The sequence below is a fragment of the Hemicordylus capensis genome, chromosome 4, assembly GCF_027244095.1.
Source record: "Hemicordylus capensis ecotype Gifberg chromosome 4, rHemCap1.1.pri, whole genome shotgun sequence".
Lineage (NCBI taxonomy): Eukaryota > Metazoa > Chordata > Lepidosauria > Squamata > Cordylidae > Hemicordylus > Hemicordylus capensis.
The window spans coordinates 93,785,331-93,811,728 of record NC_069660.1 but is presented as its reverse complement, the minus strand read 5'-3'; the positions used below and the strand labels follow the sequence as shown (position 1 = coordinate 93,811,728).

General features: G+C 45.5%; 1 protein-coding gene across 3 annotated transcripts in view; it reads left to right on the top strand.

Moving 5' to 3' along the window:
* Positions 1 to 26,398, top strand: part of RAB3B (RAB3B, member RAS oncogene family) — a 149,563-nt gene that overhangs the window by 77,143 nt on the left and 46,022 nt on the right. For all 3 annotated transcript variants that reach the window (XM_053249980.1, XM_053249979.1, XM_053249981.1), the window contains exon 3: positions 25,531 to 25,649. In XM_053249980.1, the coding sequence (XP_053105955.1) occupies positions 25,531 to 25,649 (119 nt within the window). The remainder of the gene's footprint in view (positions 1 to 25,530; positions 25,650 to 26,398) is intronic.

The window sequence follows — 26,398 nt, the reverse complement described above, 5'->3', positions numbered from 1 at the left end:
GAGAGGACAAGGCAGGGAAAGCTGCAGGAAACAGCTCCAGGGAGACAGCTAGGTTGGATGGGGTGGGAAACAGAAAGCAAGGTCAGGAAGTGTGTGGGGCTGGAAGTAAGCTTTAAGCCCTGCCAGCTCTGCATTGACAGGCAGCAGCAGATGATGAAGACCTGCTTCTGAGTATGGGAGCCGAGAGGGAACTGGCTGGATGTGGCAAGCCAGGAGGAGGACTCAGGTGACAAACTAACCTCCTTTGAATTCCTTACCTGCTTTAGAGATAAGTGGCAATGTGGTGTTTAAATACACCACTTCATCTGTATTGAAAGTATTCTGATTCGTTTGAGGAATTCAGATGATTTGTTAGCTAAACATGAATGTATTGCATCAATAATAATTGATCATTCCTCAATATTGACCATTTCTCCATCCACAAAATGGCTCTTTTGTTTTATTTGCTAAAAACTTCAATTGTGATTTACTGCTTTTTAAAAAAATGAAGTTGGTACCAGCTGTTGAATAGAGTCAAATTTATCTTTGCATCATATAGTATCATGCTTTGATACTGCGGTTAGCAAGAGAAAAAATAAAAGGCATTTGAATTTGCTGAGATTTTAATCCCACTTCCCAATCAGCTTAGACACACAGCAATGATCTTACAGCCTGATCCTAAATGCATTACATAGAATTCAGTCTCATTGATTTCTGAGGAATTTGTGTCCTTTGGCTCATGGCCTAAATCTTTTCACTGTGTATTCTGATGTAATTTTTTTCACAGCACTGTTTCATGAATCCCCCAAAAATCGATAACAGGCCAATAAAGTTATAATCGGTGTCAGAAAGTGTTTGAGAAGGCAGCGGTTGTATTTCTGCTCCACTTGCTGTTTGATAGGCTGAGCAAGCAAGCAGCAGCTTAATCTCTGCTATCTTCTTAAAGCAGTATAAAAAGTTAGACCATTTACTGATAAAAGTTATAGTTAATCAGAGTTTCATAAGTCAGTTTTGCACTGAAATGAATGAGGACCTAGCATTCACAAGTAATTCAAGTATCCCTGGATTGATCCAGAACAGGTTTTGCACTGATTTTATGCTATTTAAAATCAGTGGCCGTCTTACCCCTGGGGCCAAAGTCCAGGGCCTCCACAACCCCTGGGAGCCCCTAAATCCTCTTTGGTCTGCCGTGGGCGGTGTGGTTGCCGCTGGCTCGCACTGCACCGAGTGGCCAGGTGTGATTATGACCTGTGCTGGGTGCTTTAGAGACAGAGGGGGGAGTGGGGAAAGAAATATTTATTTATTTATTACACTTTTATACTCCCCCACTCTCGTGTCTCTGGGCAGTTCACAATGATAAAACAGTTAAAACACATATAAAAACACATAAAACAATTAAAAACTAACAATTTAAAAATCAATCACAGAATTAAAAACGTATACGTTATTAAGAAGCCGAAAAAGCCTGAGTAAAAAGATGGGTTTTTAAATATTTTTTAAAAATTGTCAGAGATGGGGAGGATCATATCTCAATAGGGAGCGCATTCCATAGCTCCGGGGCAGCAACCTAGAAGGCCCCGTCTCCATATGGCCAACAGACAAACTGGCGGCAACTGGAGACGGACCTCCAGAGACGACCGCAATGGACGGTTGGGCTCATAATGAAGAAGAATAGGGGGATGATGCTTAACTTGCAGTGGGTTAATTAATGTCACAACTTTACTTACATGGGACTTTCCAGATTAGACCCGGCAATGGGTCTCATTGGATCTCAGAAGTGTGCTTTCACACTTCCTGTGTTGTGACACTGCAGTCCCTATGCAGACAGCAGGGTGCCATTCACATTGCCAAGGCCTTGTCTCAAACTGAATCGCCGTGATATAGAGCTGGGACGTCATCTATCCGGTATAAGGAAGTTGCTGGTTTTGGGGGTTGTTAGTTGCTGCGAGACTGCTCGCCCTGCTGTTCATATTTTCAATGTGACTTGCCTTAACCGAGGCATGTTGCTGCTGTTGAACAGATAGTCTTGAAAGCGCCCTGCCCCCTCCTGAAACATTGATTGCTCTTATCCAATTCAAGGATATCTGAATGACGGCATTTGCTCTTACATAAAGAGGAAATTAATGCTTCATTATCTCTAGGCAATAAGTGGTTATAATTTTTTAGGCAGCGACTACCATCTGCTTTTCTAAGTGGTAGTTCTCTTATATTTAGAAGGGGGAAAGCAACAGTTTCTACTGTATTTATCCCAGCATAGTGTCCCTCCTAGTAGTTGGTTGGTTGTCACTCCTTTTGTGTTTGTGTTTAGATTGTGAACCCCTTTGCAACAGGGAACCATCTTCTTCCTTTTGCTATGTAAACCACTTTATGATTTTATTAATTGAAAAGCTTATTGTATAATAAATTATTGTATAATAAATAATAAAACAATTATTGTATAATTATTATTGTATTATAATTATTGTATAATAAATAATAAAACAAAATATTAATTAATTAATAATATCCAGTGCCTGCACAACTATCCCTGAGCCCATGGTGTTGGCATGAAGAATCTCCCCACATTACAAACAGAATGGAAAGCGGCTACACTGAACCAGCACCTGTGCCAAAAATAGGTAACATATAAACTAGTTTTTATATAGGACATGATTTTCCACAAATATGTCACTGCAGGTTGATTCTCCCCTCCTTGGTCAAAAGGAATAATTAATAGATAAAAATATATTAACTTTCATAAAATGAAGTGTTATCAAGAAAGATAAGCTCTATAAGTACTTTGACATTTCCTGGTAGTGATCAGGTATTTGGGGTTAATTCACTGCTGCCAGCAGATGAGATCAGAAAGAAGCTTTGAAAATGTTTCAGAACATTATTCTCTTCCCATAGTAGCCACTGACTCATCGTCCTCTTCTGTACATTTCTATTTCTGGATTGTAGGAAGAACTATAGTTTATCAGTGCCCGTTGACCTGTTTTGGTTGCTCATCTTGCATATTTCCTCAAAGCAGTATGGGCCATCCTTGCTCACAAGCAAAGGCTAAAAATTGCATGCTTTTCTTACAATAAAATTATAACAACTTATTATCACTATTGATGTGTACACTGGCTTCTGAGGGGTGATTGATTGATTGATTAAGTGCCATCAAGTCAGTGTCGACTCTTAGCAACCAGAGAGAGAGAGATTCTTTCCAGGATGATCTGTCTTCAACTTAACACTGGTGGAAGGAGTCCAGTGGTGGCCCGTGTCTGGCTGCGGCCCCCCCCCCCTCGTCCCACCCCCCACGTCTGATGTCAGACATGGGTGGTTAGCCACGCCCCCCCACGTCTGACATCACATGCAGGGGGAGCCTGGTCTAGTGCCCGAATGGGGCCGTGCAGCCCCGTTCGGGAGTTAGATCGAGGCCAGTGCTGTATTTTCAGTGTGGCCAGAAGCGGCTCTTTAAGGCAGGGAGAGCCATTCCTGGCCACAATGAGAATGCAGTGCTGGCCATTTAACTCCTGAATGGGGCTACACGGCCCCGTTCGGGAGCAAAACCATGCCCCCCGTGTATGACGTCAGATGCGGGGGGGTCTGGGTTCTTTGCACCCAGTTGCCCAATGGTGGCTACACTCCTGGCCTTTAAGGACTCTCTGTGGTGCATTCATTGCTGTCATAACAGATTCCATCCACCTTGCTGCTAGTCATCCTCTTCTCTTTCCTTCAACTTTCCCCATCATTATGGATTTCTCAAGGGAGCTGGGTTTTCGGATAATGTTTCCAAAGTATGATAGTTTGAGCCTAGTCATTTGTGCCTCAAGTGCAAATTCTCGATTGATTTGTTTTATGACCCATTTGTTTGTTTTCCTGGCTGTCCATGGTATCCTCAAAAGTCTTCTCCAGCACCAGAGTTCAAAAGCGTCAATACTTTTTCTGTCTTGCTTCTTCAAAGTCCAGCTTTCACATCCATAGAGTGTCACAGGAAAAACCATTGTCCGAACGATTCTAATCTTTGTAGATATAGACATGTCATGGCATTCACATGTCCCCACCCAGTCCTGCTATGCTGCTTCATTGTGGCGGGGATGTGTATGTTCCTGGGAGGGATGAGCAAAGTATGCCAGGAGGTATACTCCCAGTAGGGTCACCCAAAGCACAAAGGTCATCTCAGCCACCCAGCTAAAGCAAGCAGGCACCTATATTGGGCAGCACCTATATAGGAAGTAGGGATGTGCCCGAAGTTGCTTCGGCACCAGCGGGGGTAGTTCTTTAAGGGCGGGGGAGGGTGCACTCACCCCTCCTGCCGCATTTCCCCCACTGGCGCTCCGTTATTTTTAAGCCCCTCGGGGCGGCAGTGTTCCTCCCTGCCGCCCCGTTGTCTTCACTGGCCAGAAGTAGCAAGCGCACGTGTGCCCGTTGCGTGCGCGTGTGTGCCCATCTGCCATGCACACGTGTGACGGGTGCACACGTGCTTGCTACTTCCGGCCACTTCTGGCCGATGAAGACAACAGGGCGGCAGGGAGGAACGCTGCCACCCCGAGGGACTTAAAAATAATGGAGCGCTGGAGGGGGAAATGTGGCGGGAGGGGTGAGTGCACCCTCCCCCGCCCTTAAAGAACTACCCCCACTGGTGCCGAAGCACTGAAACGGCCCCCGGAGCTGAAACGTTTTGGAGGCCTTTATAATGGCCTCTGAAACGTTTTGGGCACAAGCCTAATAGGAAGATGCTGGAGGCGGATGATCACTTCAGTGACAATGACAAAGGCATCATTTCAGACTGCGCGGGAGAAGGCAATGGCAAACCACTCCTGTATTTTACCAAGAAAACCACATGGATAGACAAAATAGAATGATTGTCGATATAGTGCCAGATTATGGCCCCCTCAGGTCGGATGGTGCTCAACATGCTACTGAAGAAGAGCTGAGGATCTCTCAGAGTACCAATGACATTTATGACACAGTTAGATTAAAGTCTTTTGGACGTCTAGCGACTGATGTTACCATGCGGGAAAAGGAAATCTGAAGCTGCAAAGACAGAATTGCAATGGGGGCGTGGAGCGTAAGAAGCATGAATATGGGAAAGCTCGACACAGTGGAAGATGAAATGAATCGGCTACAGATTGACATCTTGGGCATCAGAGAATTTAAATGGGCTGGAATAGGGCACTTTCAGCCAGAAAATAATACTGTTTACTACTCAGGAAACAAAAAACAAAGAAGGAACGGTGTTGCTTTCATAGTCAAGAAGGATATGGCAATGATAGTACCTGGGTACAATGCAGTCAGTGACTGACTAATATCATTTAGATTTTGTGGACAACCTCTGAAGGGTAAGGTAAAGTGTGCCACCAAGTCAGTCCTACTTCGAAGAGTTTACAGTCTAAAGCTGACTGGGGAGGCAATTGAGGTAGGGTAGGGAAAGGAGAGAAAAAGAATGGGAAACCAGGGAAACAAAGAGCTAATGTGAGCAAGAGAAGCTAAACATACCTAGGCACTATTTTGAATGGGCGTGAGAACTCAGGGGTTACCAAGAAGTGGAGAAAGAGAGGAAGCTGGCACCACAGTAGCTTTAACTTAACTTGTATCTGTTCTCAATTTTGAATCAAACATCACAAGGAAAAAAGTGTGTGTAATTCGGCTGCACTCCTAGAGCAGCAGCAGCAGCAGCAGCAGCAGCAGCAGCAGCAGCAGCTCCTCCTCCTCCCCTGCCCCTCCTTTCTTCCTTCTCTCTGTCTCCCCCATCCCGCAACCCCATTGCCTCCAGCATGGTACAGAGAACAAGTGAGTGTGCACTACTGGTGCCAGCTTCTCTTCTTTACCACTGTGAAGAGGAGAAGCTGGCGCCACCATGCTCACTCTCTCAGTCTCTCACTGCCTTCCCTTCTCTCCAGGATAGTCCTGAAGGGGGAGGCAGGCTGCTGCTGACTTAGCAGTGCAGTAGCAATGGAGATATCAGGCAGCAGCTCCTGCTGCTGCTGTTGCCAAAGGCACACTCCCCAATAGCTCCTATAGGTTGTGCTCCAACTGCTGAGGCTGGTGGTGAGGAGGACAAGTGTGACCAAGGGAGGCAGGGACAGGGCTGCTGGAGGCAAGGGGAGGCTAGCAGGCTTCTGTCAGGGGGCTGCCCCCAAATGGTACCTCCTGGGGCATTTGCCTCATGAGGAAGTTGCCCCTGGTCTTGTGACATGGCATGTTAAAGATGCACAAAATTATATCACCATTTAGTTCCAGTTTTCAGGGACTCGAGCCCACATGCATGATGGGGATGGATGGTCTCATACCAATGGCTGTTCAACTTCCTTCAGAATTTCTAAATGGCACCTATACTGAAGTTTTGATAAATGTAGTTAAATTATTCCGTTAACCAATTAGTTGGTTAAATTCAGTTTACCAATACAATTGGGTAAATTGTTTAGGTATGAACTAAAATTCATTAATTGGTTGACAGCCTGAACTATTGCACAAAGGTTCATACACAACTGGGGACTGCATAAATTGATGTGTGGATATAAGCCTTTGTTTGCACACAGAACTGACTGACCTGAAAATGTTTTCATTCAAATAGCAAGTGAGTGATTATTCTGATATTGATCACATATGAGCCGTTCCTGTAAGAAAGAGTGATCTCTAAATGCCAGTGTATTTTCCTTACTTGGAGAAGAGATGGCTAAGATGTGATATGAGAGAACTATATTCAATCATGAATGGCTTCAGAAGAGTCTATAGGGAACAGCTATTCACCAATTCACATAGTATAGCTGCTAGCTGCCCTTTGTAGGTCAGCATACAGACATGCAATGAAAGAAAAGCTTTTGTTCAACTGTTCGTTGGCTATGATGGGGCTGCTCTGGAAAGAGCATCTATATGCTTGCATGCAGAAGGTTCCAAGTTCCCTCCCTGGCATCTCAAAAATAGGGCTGAGAGAGACTCCTGCCTGCAACCCTGGAGAGCTACGGTCAGTCAGTGTAGAGAATACTGAGCTGGATGGACCAATAGTCTGACTTAGAAGAAGGCAGCTTCCTATGTTACTGTGGGCGCATTCAGATGTAACAGCTAACCACAGTTAATCATGACCAAGGTTGTAACTCCATTACACCCAAATACACAAAACCATGGTTATGGGCTAAAAGCTATCTCCAGTTAGCCAAATTCCAGTTTTAACCTTCTATTGTCTCTAAGATTCGCTGATAACTGAGGTTTTGCCACTGAAACACTATGTCTGACAGCTAGCACAGCTATAACTGCAGTTTTGTGCTGATTTTCAAACCCCAATCATAGAGGTGGCAATGCAGATTTGACCAAGGACATGGCTGCTCCATGCTTATGGTGTTTCTCGCTGGCAACCTCTTGGAAAACCAGCCCTGCCCCTTCTGTCAGCTATGGAGTTGCTAATCTACAGAGATGCTGCCATGCTCCATCCTGGACTTGTCAAGCTGCACAGTCGCTGGGGGGCAGCCCTGATTCCCACTCTATCCCTTGCTCCCCAGAAGGGGAGCTAAGAGCTAAGTGGTTAGCTCTCCAGAAGGGGAGCAAATATTTTGGTGGGGGGCACTCCTGTCTGGGTTTGAGGGGCTGCCACAAGCACGGATTCTGGAGATACCAAGTTCTCTTTTTCTCACAAAAGGTTTGGGGAAGGGGCCCAGCCCATTCCTCTTTGGGGGGTTCTTGCTCCCCCAGCTTACTCATGATCAAGTCCGGACACCAGGGTCAGTAGTGCCCCAATACCAGGAGAGAGTACAATTACTGTGAGGAGCGGGCCACCTGACCCAGGCACAGTGCCCAATCATGAAAGCGAAAGGCTTCGGGACACCCCCACACAACTCATGAGAAGAACCATCCAAGGGAAGGGGGCAAGAACAGCCAGCCACAATCACCAAATTTATGTGATCAGCCAAGTTCTGTTCTTTTCACAGGGGAATGGAGGTGCCATCACTGGCAGAAGAAGTGCTGGCATTACAGAGCATTTAGAGGCTTTCAGTGCCCTTTCCCTGTCAAGGGTGGGTAGAGCACTCTGAAAATGCACCATTGTGCTTGGCATGCCCCTTTGAGATAGTAGCCGATCATGGCCACCACACTGACACAGTGATGTTTTGCCCAGAGTCGGATTGTGGAGCTGGCTGGGATCAGCCTCAGAGACTGAGCAGCAACGATGGGCTACACTTTCCTGCAACTGGAGTTTGGCTGGCCATGATTTGGTGAATGTCTGCCGTGTGATTTGGAGTTCAGAATTAGAACCGAGGCCAACTTCAGCTGCAGTTAGCCATTACATCTGAACCAGGTCTATGACTGATTTGCTGTATTTGTCATAGAATATGTAATGCTAAGGGCCAAAAATCACAGGCAATGTGTGGCAACTGAGGTGGAAGGAGAGCAAGAAAGCAGCTCCACTATGCAAGTTCAGCAAATAGATTATCATGGGCTACATGCTCTCTTCAGTGGGGGTTTTGACCTCTGTAGTTCTTGTCTTTCACTATGGCCAGATTATGTTCTCTTGATTTGCTACAGCACTAGTACTGTATTTTGTTGTAGTAGTAGTAGTAGTAGTAGTAGTAGTGATAAATAAATAAATAAATAAATAAAATAATGGCAACACATGGTTCTTCAGCACAATGCGAATCACATTCTAAGAATCCTCTCATGACAGAACGTGGGTATCTGCTGCACTTAAGTACATAGGTGTAGGGGAGGATGGTTAGTTCAACTCCTATTAGATCAGGTTCGTAGTCTGGGAGTGCTCCTGAATCCCAAACTGTCCCTGGTTTCTCAGGCTGAGGCTGTGGCCAGGAGTGCTTTTTATCAGCTTTGGCTGATACACCAGATACGTGCATTCTTGGAGACTAGTGACCTTAAAAGGGTGGTACATATGCTGGTAACCTCTAGGCTTGACTACTGTAATGCACTCTACGTGGGGCTGCCTTTGTACGTAGTTCAGAAACTACAATTGGTACAGAATATGGCAGCCAGATTGGTCTCTGGGTTTACCTGAAGGGATCATATAACATCAATTCTAAAAGAACTGCACTGGCTGCCAATAGGTCTCCGAATGAAATACAAAGTGCTAGTTTTTACGTATAAGGCCCTTAGCGGCTTAGGTCCAGGGTACCTAAGAGAGCGCCTTCTCCGTCGTGAACCCTGATGCCTATTAAGATCATCTGGAGAGGTCCGGTTATTGTTGCTGCCAACTCGTTTGGTGGCAACTCAGGACCAGGCCTTCTCTGTGGCTGCCCCAGGGCTTTGGAACGCGCTCCCTGCTGAAATAAGAGCATCTCCTTCTCTGTTTGCTTTTAGGAGGACCCTGAAGACGTACCTGTTTTCCCAGGCCTTCAACCGAGATACGATTTTTAGATTTTAATGTGTCTTTAACATTTTTTAATCTATAATTTTTATTTTTTTATGAATTTGAAATGTGTTATATTTTATGTTTTAATTCTGTAGAGATTTTTATACTAGGCGGTATATAAATTCAATAATAAATAAATAAATATGTTGAAATCCAATAGTCGCTTGTGTAGCCACGCCACTTCTTGACATGCCTGAGTGGCAGATACATATTCTGCTTCAGTAGATGAGAGGGCAGCTATTGATTACTTGTAGCTACACCAACTGACTGCTCCACCACCAAAAAATAATACATAACTACTGGTTGACTTCCATTCTGTTTGACTCTCAGCTCAGTCTGCATCCATATAGACTCAATATGGATGCAGATATATAGCCTACTAATTTGAGTCCAGTACTAGCAGGCAATTTTAATTTTAGATTAAGTCTTTCTAGTACTTGTCCCTTTTCACTGACCAAAAGGAAGGATCTGCTGTAAGTTTTACACCTAGCAGCAATGGAGCTTCCACAAATAAAGCATTTCTTGTTTCTTTGCAAGGTTCTAAATGTACTTTAGCATTTATGGTTGGAGAGGGATTGAGAGAGAGAGAGAGTAACCAATAACAACAATGTATTTTTCTTCACCTTCCTTTGGTTGCCTATTGCAGGCAATTTATCCCTTCTGTGCAAATCAAAGTCCTCCAGACGGTTGATCACAAATTGAACGCTTGCTTCCTCCCTGACTTCCAAGGCACTAGTCACACTATCAAAGTAATGTGGCAAACTATTCAACAGCAATCTTGGCATGATTACATCTTGAGCTTGCAGTTGTCGAGATATTTCTAACATTTCATTTATGTGCTTGGACAGACTTTCTCCTTCTCTAAGTCTTTTATTGCTCATTTTCCTTACTAGATGTACTTTGGAAACCACAGACATCTTTTTATATAATCCCTCCAGAGTTCCTCTCGTATATTCTGCATGTTCTTTGTCTCTTAGATGCACTTGGTTGGGTCACTCACTGCCAAGCAAATAATTTCTAATGCCTTTTCATCTACTTTATCCCATTCCTTCTGCTCCTTTCCTATATCTGCAAGATGCTGGATGTGCAGAATACTGCTAAGTCCAGGACTCTTGAGGAGCATCTCTGTAGCGGATTAAAGCCTTTGTCTCTGAGCAAGCTCATGTGAGGGGGAGAAATGCTGAATCATCTCCGCCGAGCTGCCTGGCTAGGATCCTCCTAAAGCAATGCTGTAATTATTGGTAGGTTCAAAATGCTACCACCAAGCACCCTAAAATTTGCAGAGAACCGGACCAGTGGATTGGGTGCTGTAATCCAAGGTCCCTCTCTGTAACAGGGTAACTTCCAAGTGTAAGCTTACACGGGGATGAGAAAACTGATAGCTGCTGAACATCTGAGGATGTGTTTGCACCAGATAAAAATCGCCCCCTCCCTTTTCCTGAGTTAAAAACCAATTTGGAGCGGCTTGTAAAAAGAAAAGACTTTAAAAAAACAGTTTTATTCAAGTACTGCAGACTGCTTCCATCTGAGGCTTTCTAGCTTTCTTAGATACAGTTAAGTATATTTAGTAGATTACAAAAATAGTTTGTCTTAAGCATGTTTAAATGTCTATAGAGTCTTTTGCAATGCCCTAGGTAGGATGGGCATAGGCTAGTGTTTCTTATTTCAATTATGTTGCAGGTAACTATAATAAAACAGTATCAGGAATATGCAAAACACACACACCAAAGAAATATAAATTCTAATGCATAGTCTAATTAAACTTCCCTTTTCCCTTGAACTCACCAAACTCCAGATGAGAATTCAAGCTTCCTGCCCTTCTGTCTTTCAAGGATCAGCAGTGTTATTTTCCTTCAGCCAAACTCCATGGCCACATGTCCTTCTCTAACAAATAACTCCCCTCTTCCTGGCAACAGCTCTCTAGGTTCCACCCACCTGGTGTGCTGATTAGCTGAGCCCTGGAGTTCACCAGCCTGTCAGTCAAGACACTGTTCACTTCCGGTTAACTCTTTAGCGGGAGGGGAGTCTGATCACTATGATCTCCATCTTGAAAGACCAGAGCTTGTACTCTGGACCTTTTAACTTTTCAATCATCTGGAATCCTTATGCTATCTCTATTTTCAAAGCTTTTGGCTTTGCTTTGCTTTCTATAACTCTCCAGGCTGTTCTTTTTTCAGTCACTAGTGTCTGGGCCCATCACCCTTTGTAGAGGAGGATGGCAGTTCAACCCTATTAGCAGAGTAAAACCAGTATAGTGAGAACTCAGCCAAGCAGGAGGTCTGGAGACAATTGTTTAGGTTTGAAGAAATAAGGATTTCTTTAAAAGTAAGAAACAAAATAGAAAAGCCTGCTAGGGATGTGCCTGAACTGCAGCTTGAGGTGTGGTTGGAGCACTTTAAGGGAAATTCAAAAGAAGACTTTAAGAAAAGGGAGAGCAGGTGCTTACCTGCTCTCCTTTGCACATGGTCAGCACGCACATGATGTCCATGCATGCGTGGGTGCCATTTGCGTGGTCAGCATGAAGTTTCTGACGGTGAGCAAGGTTTTTTGGGTCTGGCGCCACCCCAGCAGGAAGCTGGAAGGGGCAGTGGGAAGCAGGTAAGCACCTGCTCTCCTTATTCTTAAAGTCCCCTTTTGAATTTCCCTAAACATCCTCAAACTGTGCTTCGAACCACAGTTCAAGCACATCCCTAAAACCTGCAGCCTATTCTAGCTTAAGGTTGAAGGGAATGAGAGAGAGACTAAGCAACAACTATCTCGGATAAACTACTGAGAGACTAGCTCTGGGAGAACAAAGCGGGGAGGAGTCCTGCACTCTCTATCTAAGCTCCTAAAGCCCAGTGGTCATTAGGAGATATTGCTGCTGAGAGCTGATGCTGCTCAAGTCCAGCTCCAACAATAGGAAGCTGTCATACCATATCAGAGCACTAGTCCATCTAGATCTATATTTCTACAGTGACCTGCAGTGGCTCTCCAAGTTTTCACACAGGCATCTTTTCCAACCCTACCTGGAGATGCCAGGGATTAAACATGGGACCTCCTGCATGCAAAATAGATGCTCTACCACTAAGCTACAGCTCTGCTTTCAAGCAAGAACAACCTGAACAAATTTATAGCCTGATCCTGTGCTTGCTTACTCAAAAGGCAACCCCATTATTTTTGGTGAGGCTTACTCCCATATAGGTAGACACAGGATTTCAAACTTAGTATCAGGTTTCTTAATCTGGGCAGAAATTGCATACATTTTTCCATTTTAAAAAGTATCCCCATTAAGTATTTTCAGCAAAATTATGATTCTGTTCTTAGCCCTTTGTTCAGCTCAGTGCAGAAGTGGGCCACTTGCAGGGGTGGAGCCACCATTGGGCCAACGGTTCAAAGAACCTGGGCCGTGCCCAATCAGGAGCCGCACCTTGCAGCCTCGACATGTCCCCGATGTCTGACACCAGATGCGGGGGTGCTGGTTTAGCTCCTGAGTGGTGGCCGCGCGGCCCCTTCAGGAGTTGGACTCCAACTCCCGAACGGAGCCTCAAGGCTCCGTTCAAGAGCCAGACCACGCCCCCCACGTCTGACATCAGACACAGGGGGTGGGGTCAGCGGGGCCGCAGCCACCGCACATGGGCCGCTGGTGGTCAGGCTCCGTGCCTGGCCACTTGGCTCACCACAAAGATTTCAAATGTTTCAGGCTTGTTTCTGTTATAATTTCTATCATCTGTTCTACGTAGGCTTAGCTATACAAAACATAGCAACATGATTCTAATTCTAGTAAGCCCAGACTTACCCCATCTATGTCTACTGTATATATACAGAGAGTTCTGTATAAATACATTTGTTTGCCTTAAATTTTGCCACTTGCTGAATTCCTTGCCAAATTGCCTGAGTAATAAGAACCTTTGAGACACCCCTTTTTCCTGTAGGGTGGAAGAAAGAGGAGATTTTTCCATCAATCATTTTGATTATGAGGCCTTTTTTTCAAAAGCTGGAGCTGAAAACTAGCACACTACAATTTGACTACGAACTGAGCACATCAAGAAGGAATAACAGCAGCAGCACCAAGTGTGTTACTCAAAGATAAGCCCATCATTTCCCTACTGCCGTTTTGCAGTGCCTCTGAAAGATGGATGTAATATGTTCATGCAAATGAAATAATTTAAAAACACAAATGGAATCTATATTTTAAACACTTTAAATAAGACAAGGATTGAAGAATAGAACAATATCGGACCTCTAAAAAGTATACAGTGTACTGTGCTTGACTGGCCAGCAAACTCGCCTGACCCGACCCCATAGAGAATCTATGGGGCATTGCCAAGTGAAGGATGAGAGACATGAGACCAAACAATGCAGAAGAGCTGAAGGCCGCTAATGAAGCATCCTGGTCTTCCATAATACCTCATCAGTGCCACAGGCTGATAGCATCCATGCCACGCCGCATTGAGGCAGTAATTGCTGCAAAAGGGGCCCAAACCAAGTACTGAATACATATGAATGCTTATACTTTTCAGAGGTCCGATATTGTTCTATTCTTCAATCCTTGTCTTCTTGGTTCCATGTAATATTCTAATTTTCTGAGACTGTGGATTTGGGGTTTTCATGAGCTGTACGCCATGATCATCACAATTATAACAAATTAAGGCTTGACTTATCTCGCTTTGCATGTAATGCGTCTGTCTCATATATCAGTTTCACCTTTTAATTTGCATTACTGAAATTAATGGACTTTTGCACGATATTCTAATTTTCCGAGTTTCACCTGTACAACTATTTGCTACTCTGTACTAGCAATTCTCTAATGTTTTCAAACGGGCATAGCTAGGGGAGAGGGGGCCTGTGTTCGCCCCTCTTCCCAGAGGCCCCTTGGAGTGAGGGAGATAATGAAGAAAATAAGGAGCCCTGCCAAATACAGGCCCATCCGCTTGCTCTACACCATCAGCAAGCTCTATGCTAGACATCTGTATGAAAAACTTACGGACTGGCTGGACCAAGAAAATCTGACTGCAGAGGAACAAGCTGGCTTAAGGGAGGGTAGAACCACGACTGATCAATGCCTGGTACTTCAGCACCTCATTGGAAAATATTCTTCTAACAACTCAGCCTCCCTTTACGCTGCCTTTAATGATCTCAAGGCTGCCTTCGATTCCATCTCCCAAGTCATGCTATGGGAGAAGCTGGAAGCCTCCTCGATCAACCGATGCCAACTTTACCTGATTCGTATCCTTCATGCAGATACGACCCTCCAGGTAAGGGTCACCTCACAGACTCACAAGGACACCTCACGAACCCTGTCCCGACACAGAAGGGAGTTAAACAAGGGTGCATCCTGGCCCTGCTCCTTTTCAACTTTTTCATCAATGACATGGTGAGACATCTTAGTAGCCCAGACTTTCACCCCTGCAAGCCGGCGGATAGAAGCATCTCCTCCTTGCTCTATGCAGATGATGCCACAATTCTGTCTAGAACACCGATAGGCCTCAGAAGAGCGTTGGCAGCCCTAGCTCAGTACTGCATAAATGATCAACTAGAAATCAATGATCAAAAAACCAAAGTTATGACCTTCACCAGGAGACCCAAGACTCGCCCCTGGAGTATAAACGGCCACAAGATCAAGCAGGTCACCTGTTTCAAATATCAGGGAGTGGCCCTGCATGCCTCTGGCTCAAGAAAGGCCCACTACAACCAATACATACCTGCTGCGCTCAAATTATTTGAGGCCAAGATGCTGGCTCAGCTCTTCTATGGGGTCCACTCTGGACCCACCCCCTCCGATCTTGCCCCTTTGGAGTGGGTGCAGTCCAAATTTATAAGAGCAGCCCTCCAAGTCCCTCATTGTGTCTCAAATGCTGCCCTATGCTTGGAAACAGGCATGATTAAGCTTGAGGCCAGAGTGTGGCTGTCCATTCTTAACCTCTGGCTTAAGCTGTCCCTCAACCCTTGGGGTTTGGCCCCTCTGACCTTATAGGACAGTTTTCAATCTTCTTGGAAAAGGGCCGTGTGGTCTAAACTGCCGCTACTGGGCTTTTCTCCTCCTCTCCTACTTGCTATGGGCCATGGGCAAAAACAGCCATCAAACAGAGGAGAATGGACACTGAGTGCCAGGCTGACCTTGGTAGGGTTCCAGCCTTCCTATCCCCGGGAAGCCTCAGATACTTTGCCTCCCCAGCCGTGTACCTGTCACAGTTAGAAATCCCAAACCCAGAAGGATTTTTACCCTTGCCTGCTGCCATGCCCTCCCCTCTGTTGTACTGGAAGGCTAATACAGAAAGATCCCAATAGCAGGAAGGCTTTGCCCCTGTGGCACTGGGGAGATAGAAACCCCAGAACATGTTCTTCTCCTCTGCCCCCTTTATAGAGATGTTTGGGCCAAGCTTATTTCTCCTCTGCTTCACAAGTAACCTGGCCGCCCAAACCGTATCAATACCTGGTTGCTGCTTTCAGATGAAGTGCTGACCTTCACGTTTAATACCACCACGTTCTGCATGACCGCGTGTAAGATCCATCGGACCATGATGACCAGGACTTTCCCTCGTATCAGCTCTGCATAGTTTTGAACTGCGATATACTGTATGCCACTAATTTCTAGCGCTCTTATCCCATATACTCTGTTCTAGTCTTATCCCATATACTCTGTTCTAGTCGCTTTTTCATTATATATATATATATATGAATTTTAATAATCTCATAGCTATAACCTTAATAATCTCATACCATGCAAGGGCAGCAGTTTTAAAATACCATATAATATTATAGCTTTTAATATTAGAGCAATAATTTTAAAGTTATGTAGTTTTATGGTTCCATATGTAGTTCTTATTCTGATTTTATAATACTGTATCGGAGCTTAGTAGTAGTTTTATAGTTTTATTTACAATTTTAGAGTAGCTTTTTTAGTAATTAGGGCTTACAGTAAATATTAACATTTTCTAGTAATTTTATTGAATATCTATAGTACTTCTCATGCAGCAATTATAGTTAATAGTAATTTTAATGTAACATGACTTCATAATGTTTTCTTATGACCATACCATTTCATAATTGCTTTTAATCATGCTCTACTGTACTATCTTATGCTGGTCTTGGACCGTAATAGAGATGATTGAAAATAGGGGAGGGGTGGAGCGGAGGGCCCCTCAGGAGCTGGGGGCCCCGGGGTTCTTTGAACCCATCTGCTCATTTATAGCTACACTCATTTTCAAACCATTACCTCAAGAGGCTCCTAAGGACCAGCAAGGCTTTCTGTATCCACTAGGTAAACATCTGGGAATAGGATATATTTGTGGTTCTAGTGTATTAGTACAATACAGAAATAGAGAGCAATTATTAGATATGGCCTGTCTTCCTAACAATGACTTCCTTCCATCTCTAAAAGGCACCTATACTTTGATTTTAGTAAATGTATGTATATTATTTAAATAACCAATTAAGGCAGGCAATTAACTAAAATTGTTTAATTGGTATCAGCATTCCCTACTATTCTGTTGATGCAATAAGAAAGCCAACTAGCTGAATCAATGTTGTTGTTACTACCCTTAATATGGAGCTGTTGTCAAGGAGTCCTTTTAGCCAGGGCATAGGAAAGCAAAGTTGTAGGATGGCTGATACAGTCAGATATAAGAGAAATGTGAAATATTATATTGTACTAGCCTAACCTGTGCAGAGCATCTGCGCACTAGTACTTGATTGCTCCCCTCACCCCCTGCCACAGCCCCCCTCACCTCAGAGATCTCCCCACCCTCACCTGAGCTGCACTCCTGCTCCTCCTCCACCATCCCGTTGCTTCCATCCCCCTCACCCCTCTTGGTCACATCTACAGCGTTGCTGGCACTATTGGCCAAGCTGCAGCCTCCTGTCACCAGAGACTTCCCCACGTGAGCCCTGCTCCTACTCCTCCCCACAGGAGTAGGGATGTGCATGGTCCGGAGCAGTCCGGACCAGCACCGAAGGGGGGCCTTCCTTTTAGGGTGGGGAGGGCTTGCTTACCCCTCCCGCCTCTTTGCCCCCTCCAGCGCCCGTATTTTACAGAGTAATTGGGGCGCTGGAAACCAGCCGCCCCCGCCGCCCCCCTGCGACCGGATTAGGGGCAAAAAAAAACTACTGCCGCCCTCCCGCCCTCCCGCCCTCCCACCCGCCGCCCCCCCGAGTGCTCACCACATCGTTTGCAAAAAATAGAGAGGAGCTCGTAAACAGAGCTCCTCTCTCGCCAAAGTCTCAGGCCGAACTGGGGCCTTGGGCGTGCACGCACACGCGATAGGACTCCTCAGCTAATGGAACTTCGGCCGGAGGCCTGGTCTACCCGCCAGGAAGAAGCCAGGTAGACTGGGCCTCCTCTTCCCGGCGGGTAGACCGGGCATCCGGCCGAAGTTCTATTAGCTGAGGAGTCCTATCGCGCGTGCGCGCACGCCCAAGGCCCCAGTTCGGCCTGAGACTTTGGCGAGAGAGGAGCTCTGTTCGCGAGCTCCTCTCTATTTTTTGCAAACGATGTGGTGAGCACTGGGGGGGGGGGCGGCGGGTGGGAGGGAGGGGGGTGGGAGGGCAGGAGGGCAGCAGTAGGTTTTTTTTTGCCCCTAATCCGCTCGCCGGGGGGGCGGCGGGGGCGGCTGGTTTCCAGCGCCCCAATTACTCTGTAAAATACGGGCGCTGGAGGGAGCAAAGAGGCGGGAGGGGTAAGCAAGCCCTCCCGCCCTTAAAGGAAGACCCCCCACCCGTACCCGGACCAGCCAAGTCCGAACCGGTCTGGAAGTTCGGAGGCCTTTAGAATGGCCTCCAGACCGGTTCGGACACACCCCTACACAGGAGCAGCAGCAGCAGCAGCAGCAGTGGTTGACCGGGCCCTTCCTCACTGCTGCAACTGCCATGGCCGCTTGTTCCGCTCAGGCCACTGACAGGCCCGGCCCCATCCCTTGCCTGCCTGCCTCCCTCTGACAATGGCCTTGGTAGCCCCAAACAGCAGCAGTGGTTGGCTGGACGCTTCCTTGCTGCTGGTGCCGCCATGGATGCTCATTCCCCTCAGGCTGCTGACAGGCTTAGGCCTGTCCCTCGCCCTTCCTTCTGTCTCTCTTCCCCTCCCTTCTTTTTCTCTCTTTGTTTCTCCTCCACTCTTTCTTCCCCCCCCCTTCATTTTTTTCCTTCTCTCTCTCTCTCTCCCGCCCTCCCTGAGTTAACAGATCTTGTTCATCTTGTTTCCTCATCCAATTCAAACAACGGCAGCCTCTTTCTCCTGAAGGGGCTCTTTCCTCCCTCACGACCCCTCTCTTTGCAGACTCTTGCGTGCTATCCATATATATATATATATATAGAGAGAGAGAGAGAGAGAGAGAGAGAGAGAGAGAGATAGATAGATCTCCTCTACAATCAAGAACATCTTCCGACCAGTAACAGTTGCATTCCAAGTGACCTTAACCATCACAGGCTCCTTCTCCTTATCTGCATATGGAATCCCCACTGCCCAATCACCACAGTGCCACAGGCTCCTCTTCCCTATCTGCATATGGAATCCCCACTGCCCAATCAGGTGCTTCTGCTTGTGAACTCTCGCGAGAGCTGCCACACACGGGATTAGCAATGGGTATGCCTTGGAGAATTAAATATATAGATAGATTGTGGGTGGATAAGGGATAGGTGGTTTTGGAGGTATTTCAAGTTTTTGGTCTCTCTTGGAATGCCTCAAGGGAATGTTTTGATTTATTTATGTATCTATTTGACACATTTCTATACTGCCCAAAACACATGTCTCTGGGTGGTTCACAACATGCAAAAAAAATTAATTAAAACATTATTTAAAATAAATAACAAAACAGTAGTTAAAACAAAATAAATGATATAGTAAAAGTTAAAACATTACAAACATTAAAATTTAAGATTTAAAACAACATTTTAAAATGATGTTAAAACTGTTAAAACGATATATAATTAAAAGCCTGGGTAAATAGTATGCATCCCTGAGTAGCCACCAAACAAACTGGTGGCAACTGCAGACAGACCTCTCCTGATTATCTCAGTGAGCGGTGGGGTTCATAACGAAGAAGACGTTCTCTTAAATACCCAATGCCCAAGCCGTTTAGGGCTTTATATGTTATTTATTTATTTATTTATTTGATTTCTATACCGCCCTTCCAAAAATGGCTCAGGGTGGTTTACACAGAGAAATAACAACCAGCACCTTGTATCTTGCCTGGAAACTTAGCAGCAGCCAGTGTATATCTTTCAACATGGGAGTAATTTGGTCTTTCCGAGATGACCCAGAGACCAACCTGGCTGCCGCATTCTGAACCAGCTGTAGTTTCCAGACTACACACAAGGGCAGCCCCACATAGTTTTGTCTATATGGTGCCAATATCTCCCACTGTAGCCCCTGGAAACACATTTAAACATCTGTTGGGGTTTTCCAGAGCTTCCAGTCTTAGCTGCATTTCCATTGTAACTTGTGAAAGTGCAGTCTTTTTGTTTTAGTCCAAGTTCCAGGACTGTGTCCCCTATTTTTGCAGTATTGGTAACGTTAGTAAATCAGAGACCCTCTGTTCTGGTGGCTTTTGAGCAACAGGCCAGTCTAGCACAAGTCCTTGCCTGTTTTGTTCTATTTGGTCTGCAACTTCAATCAGAAATGTTGCAGCTACAGTTCTACCTCTGGCACAATTCAGGGGTGATGTCAGGGGTTGGGCACTGGATGAGGGGCCCAGAACCATCAGAAGGCCCACAGTCTTGCCCTGCTCAGTGCTTATTGAAGGTCTGGATGATGGCAGCAATCCAGCGTGCTTTGTGGTGGCTGCCACTATCTTTTTAAAAATAATGTAATGCACTCATTCCACTACTGATGTGATGCAGCAATGGGGAGGCTCCGGCATTGTTCAAAAAGATATGGGGGTGCTCAGCACAGCTGGCAATAATAATAATAATGAGCCTTCATTTCCTGTAGTGGCAGCAATAGCCAAATCTGAGGCCCTGGCTCACTGGCGATAAGAATGCTACCATTATTTCATAGAGCACCAAGTCATGGTGCACCATTAAAGATGCATGCCATTGGTGGTACTGTAAGAGATAAATTGCATGGATATATTGTAGAGAAGAAACCAAACATTTAGGGCAGGTTCATATGACCTGCAAAATAAGTAATGTTGGCAGGTCAGTGGGCCGCTACAGGCAGGTCAGCAGGCCGCTACAGAAGAAGTAACATTGGCAGGTCAGCCGGCCGCTACAGGGCTGTTTCCCCTTCTGGCTGTCCTGCCAGCTCTTTGACCTTGGGGAGCAGTGCTGATTACCCTTGGAACCTCACCTTGCTCCTTTGTAATGCCAGGTCAGTACAGAACAAATCAGAAACCATCCATGATTTGATTCTGGATGAAATAGCACTTAGCACTTACATTTATATACCGCTCTATAGCTGGAAGCTCTCTAAGCGGTTTACAATGATTTAGCATATTGCCCCCCAACATTCTGGGTACTCACTGAAAGTTGACACTGAAAGTGCCAACCTAGTATGTATTACAGAGACCTGGCTGGGGAAGGCTGGGGGCCCAGTGTGGTCCCCGCTTCTCCCTCCAGGGTACTCTGTTGAGCAGTGGCTGAGGGACCATAGGTGGGGATGTGGAGTGGCTGTGGTCTATAAGAATAACCTTTCCCTTACCAGGATCCCTATTAGCGCGTCGGACCATATCAAATGTGTGTACTTAAGTCTGGGGACCATGGATAGACTGGGACTTCTGTTGGTGTACCGCTCACCCCGCTGCTCAGCAGAGTCCCTAACTGAGCTGATGGACTTGGTCTTGAACTTGGTGTTGGAGTCCCCCAGGCTTGTGGTGCTGGGGGTCTTCAATGTTCACTTTGGGACCAATTTGTCCGGGGCGGCTCAGGAGTTCATAGCGGCGATGATGACTATGGGCCTACCTCAAATGGTCTCGGGGCTGACGAGTCTTTCACTCTGATCACAGTGGTGTTCCATGGGTGGGGACTCCTGTCATTTCCCCATTGTCATGGACGGACCACCATCTGGTTAAGGTTGGACTCACAATCACTTCCCACCTTCACAAGGGCAAGGGACCTATTAGGATGGTCCGCCCAAGAAGGTTATTGGATCCAGTAGGATTTCAAGAAGCCTTGGAGGGATTTAGTGTTGGCTCTGCTGGCGATCCTGTTGATGCCCTGGTGGAGAACTGGAACAGCAAACTCACCTGGACAGTAGACATGATTGCTCTTAAACATCCCCTCCGACCCACTTCAAAATTGGCCCCTTGGTATACGGAAGAACTACGGGGGCTGAAGTGGTGAGGTAGATGACTGGAGCGCAAATGGAGAAAGACTCAGCTTGAATCTGACAGATTGCAGCATACAGCTCATTTGAAGACTTATGCTCAGGCGATACGTGCGGCAAAGAAGCGATTCTTTTCTGCCCGTATTGCATCCGCAAGTTCACATCCGGCGGAGTTATTCAGGGTTGTGAGAGGGCTAGTAGGTCCCCCTCCTCCCTTGATTCACAATCTGAAACCATCAATTACCCGCTGTGATGTGTTTAACGAATTATTAGTAGGAAAAATCTCTTGTATTTGGGCCATCTCCACAATTACTTCAATGTCTGATGCGGAGGTGTCCAGCAACTCCTCTTGTGTGATTAGGTTGGATCAGTTCCAGTTTGTGACTCCTGAGGATGTGGACAAGCTGATTGGAACGGTGCGGCCACATGTTCTCTTGACCCTTGCCTGACATGGCTTATATTATCTGGCAGGTGGGTTGGTGTAGAAGGCCTGGTAGAGATTATACATGCGTCTCTCAGGGAAGGTAGGATGCCTCCTTGTCTTAAGGAGGCAATTATTAGACCGCTTCTGAAGAAGCCTACTTTGGATCCCTCAGAGTTGAGTAACTACAGGCCTGTCTCCAACCTTCCATGGCTGGGCAAGGTAATTGAGAGGGTGGTGGCCTCGCAGCTCCAGACAGTCCTGGATGAAACTGATTATCTTGACCCATTTAAAACTGGCTTCCGGGTGGGCTATGGGGTGGAGACTGCCTTGGTCGGCCTGATGGGAATGGACAGAGGAAGTGTGACTCTGTTGGTCCTTTTGGACCTCTCAGCGGCTTTCGATACTATTGACCATAGTATCCTTCTGGAGCATCTGAGGGGGTTGGGAGTGGGAGGCACTGCTATGTGGTGGTTCCGCTCCTAACTCTCGGGCAGGTTCCAGATGGTGTCCCTTGGAGACTGCTGTTCTTCAAAATCTGAACTTTTGTATGGTGTGCCTCAGGGCTTCATATTGTCTCTGATGTTGTTTAATGAAACCGCTGAGAGAGATCATCAGGAGATTTGGTGCAGGGTGCTATCAGTATGCTGATGACACCCAAATCTATTTCTCCATGTCTACCTCATCGGGAGAAGGCATAACCTTCCTAAGTGCCTGCCTGGAGGCAGTAATGGGCTGGATGAGACTGAATCCAAATGAACCCCAACTGAGACTGTATCCAACTAAGATGGAGGTACTCATTGTGTGGGGTCGGAACTCAAGAGATGATTTTGATCTGCCAGTTCTGGATGAGGTCAAACTTCCCCAGAAGGAACAGGTATGTAGTCTAGAGATGTTTATGGATCCAAGCCTCTCCCTGGTGTCCCAGGTTGAGGTGGTGGCCAGAAGTGCCTTCTATCAGCTTCGGCTGATACGCCAGCTGCGTCCATTTCTTGAGATGAACGACCTCAAAACAGTAGTACATCTGCTGGTAACCTCCAGAGTGGATTACTGCAATGCGCTCTATGTGGGGGCTGCCCTTGTATGTGATCTGGAAACTACAGTTGGTCCAGAATGCGGCAGCCAGTTTGATCTCTGGGTCATCTCAGAGAGACCATATCACTTCAGTATTGAATGAGCTACACTGGCTGCCGATATGTTTCCAGGCAAAATACAAGGTGTTGGTTATAACCTATAAAGCCCTAAACAGCTTGGGCCCTGGGTACTTAAGAGAACATCTTCTTCGTCATGAACCCCACCGCCCACTGAGATCATCTGGAGAGGTCTGTCTGCATTTGCCACCGGCTCGTCTGGTGGCCACTCAGGGATGGGCCTTCTCCACTTCTGCCCCGAGGCTTTGGAATGAGCTCCCTGCTGAAATAAGAGCCTCCCCATCTCTGACAGCTTTTAAAAGGTCTTTAAAGATTCATCTGTTCACCCAGGCTTTTAATTAATATGGTTTTAATGGTTTTAATGTTTTAAAATATTGTGTTTTAAATTTATTGTTTGTTTTAAACTAATTTTTTACTTTCTGTTTTTATTTTGTTGTGAACCGCCCAGAGCCATGAGTTTTGGGTGGTATGAAACTATGTTAAATAAATAAATATCTGGATGCCAGGGAGATGTGCTCCCAGCAGGCAATGGTAAGCAGTAACAAATCCTTCTCCCCCAGTCGCCGTGTTTCTCCTAGTTCCTTCTAGCCAGCGCTTTCTCAGCAACTCTGTCCATTTGTAACCTACATTTGAAGCTGGGCAGAGAATGCCAGGTGAATGGCTTGGAAACTGGACCTAGGTGGGTTTGGATGTCATGCCTGCCAAGAGCACACACTCCCCAGGAACCAAACCTTTAGCAGGCCATCTGAATCTGCCCTTAGAGCTGCAACTTCAAGCACACATACACAAATCCTACTGCAGCCTCTCCTCAAAACAAAAAAACAACCACCACCACCCGCAAAACCCCCCCACCACACATGGCCAAATGACCAGTTCTAATCATGTACCTAGTTTGATCCTCAGTGTCTGATGTCAGTAAATGGTATGGCAAGTGAGAAATTGTAAAAGGAAAAGACTAGTAATTCTGGCTTTACAAAGTGAAAGTGTATATAAAGAACAAATGTGAACTGCAAGCAGGAGAAAGAGAAAGTAGAGAAAACATATATGGTAGATCTAACAAATGAAGGCATTAACAATCTAGGAGACCTTTGAGCAAAATAACAAATGTATTAAATTGAGTCAGTGAATGCTGAAAATTGTGTGCTGTGCAACTTGTATTGTTGGGTCACTCATGTGCTTGGAATCAGTTGAAATATTCTAAATAAGTGATTGGAGTAGTACAGGCTACAGTCATTGACTGAGATATCTACCTAACCTGATACATGACTTGAATTTTTAAAATGGAGTTAAACCGTGATTCTAATGACAAACTCATTGTAGAGGAAATCTGAGATCTGCAATTGATCCAAAGCATATATTAATTACAAACCAAGAAGCAAGCAGGAAGAAAACTTTACACCATAGCCAGGCCTTGCACTAGAAATCTGAATTAACTGGGGAACCAGAGCCTACCTTTTAATGGGAAAACACTTGACCATTTACAAAAGCTACCTACTCCCAATGGGACTGGAACAAATCGGAGTCCCACAAGACAGGGGGAGGTAGGTAGACCAGCCGTAGGGGGGAAAGGCCACCTGGTTCAGATAAGAAATTAATGAGAGCATGTCTAGAAAGGGAATTTCTGCCCAGCAACAGTTCAAATGAGACGAGGGCAGCTGCAGGGAATTCCAAGAAAGGAAGACAGACATGTATCCACAACAGTCCTTGACAAGGCCTGATAAAAAAAAACCCACTGTGGGTCAGGTCTGCTGTTTGTGGCTGAAAGAAGTACATAATAAAATTAAATGAACATGCATACCAGCAGACAGGCTGCTTAAAATAGGGGGGTGGGGGTATCCAGTTTGGGCATTAGAAAAAATAGGGTTGATCAGGCTAAGTTGACCGATCTTAAAGTCAGGCCTGTGTGGGCTACATTAATCACAATCACTATCTTTTCCCCACATTGAAATTAGCACAGGGTAGGAAAATCCCCGAAGTGGGTAGTAAACCTTCATTAACTTGCCCCATCTACACTATCAGAACCAAGAGAATCGCTAGTATTGTCAGACAATTCTCATTTCCAGTTGTAACCAAACATTAAGTTTATATGTAAAGGTATTTGCCCACATTCTTCCCTCCCTGCCCACAGCTGTCCCTCCCATCTTTTGTGGTAGAGTAGACTGCAAGCTCCTTGGGGCAGAGATGTGATGATATTGTCTATGTAATTCTGTAAGGCACTGTGTTCACTGATGCAGTATAAATAAAACAAACAGAGGACACCAAGCACATGTCTTTGTACAAGGGAAAGTATCTCCACATAATAAAAATCTATCATGAAATGGTCCTTATGCTATGGAGGGACTATGCTGGAACTATGCTGATTTCAGAATGAGTACATCTATTTAATGTCTTAATTGCTTATCTTTGTTTTTGTTTTGTTTAGGACACTGCTGGACAAGAAAGATACAGGACCATTACCACTGCTTATTATCGAGGAGCAATGGGATTCATCCTTATGTATGATATTACTTGTGAAGAGTCCTTCAATGCTGTTCAGGACTGGTAGGGAACGTATAATTGCTACTGTCTGTAATTGCTTTTCAGTCATCATCATCATCATCATCATCATCATCATCATAAATAAATAAATAAATAAATAATTCGATTTCTATACCACCCTTCCAAAAATGGCTCAGGGTGGTTTTCATAGAGAAATAATAAATAAATAAGATGGATCCCTGTCCCCAAAGGGCTCACGATATAAAAAAGAAACATAAGATAGACACCAGCAACAGTCACTGGAAGTACTGTGCTGGGGGTGGACAGGGCCAGTTACTCTCCCCCTGCTAAATAAAGAGAATCACCACGGTAAAAGGTGCCTCTTTGCCAAGTTAGCAGGGTGCTAACAATTACCAGGTAATCCAGATGGTGATCAATGTCTACTATATCTGAGATGGTCACTGACTAATACTTGTTCTGAACAAAGTCTGAACAGACATCACAGGAAATATGCCCACTTCCTCAGGAGTAGATTCACTGGCTGAAAAACCCTTCTCTTTGACAGACCTAGCCAAGAATTCGCATGTCAGCAGGCTGCTTCATGCAGGGGACTCCGGTGCATACTCACAAGAAATGAGTAAGTGATCTTGTGCTGATCTTAATCCTGAACTACATACTGGCAAAAAGCTGCTTAAACCTAGACATGGAGAAAGGACAAAAAGACATCTCTTGTGCCTCCTTGGAAAGAGCTTCAATGGGGGAACGCAGCCTTAGAAGCTGGTACATGTTAACGATGCAAGCCTGAATATACA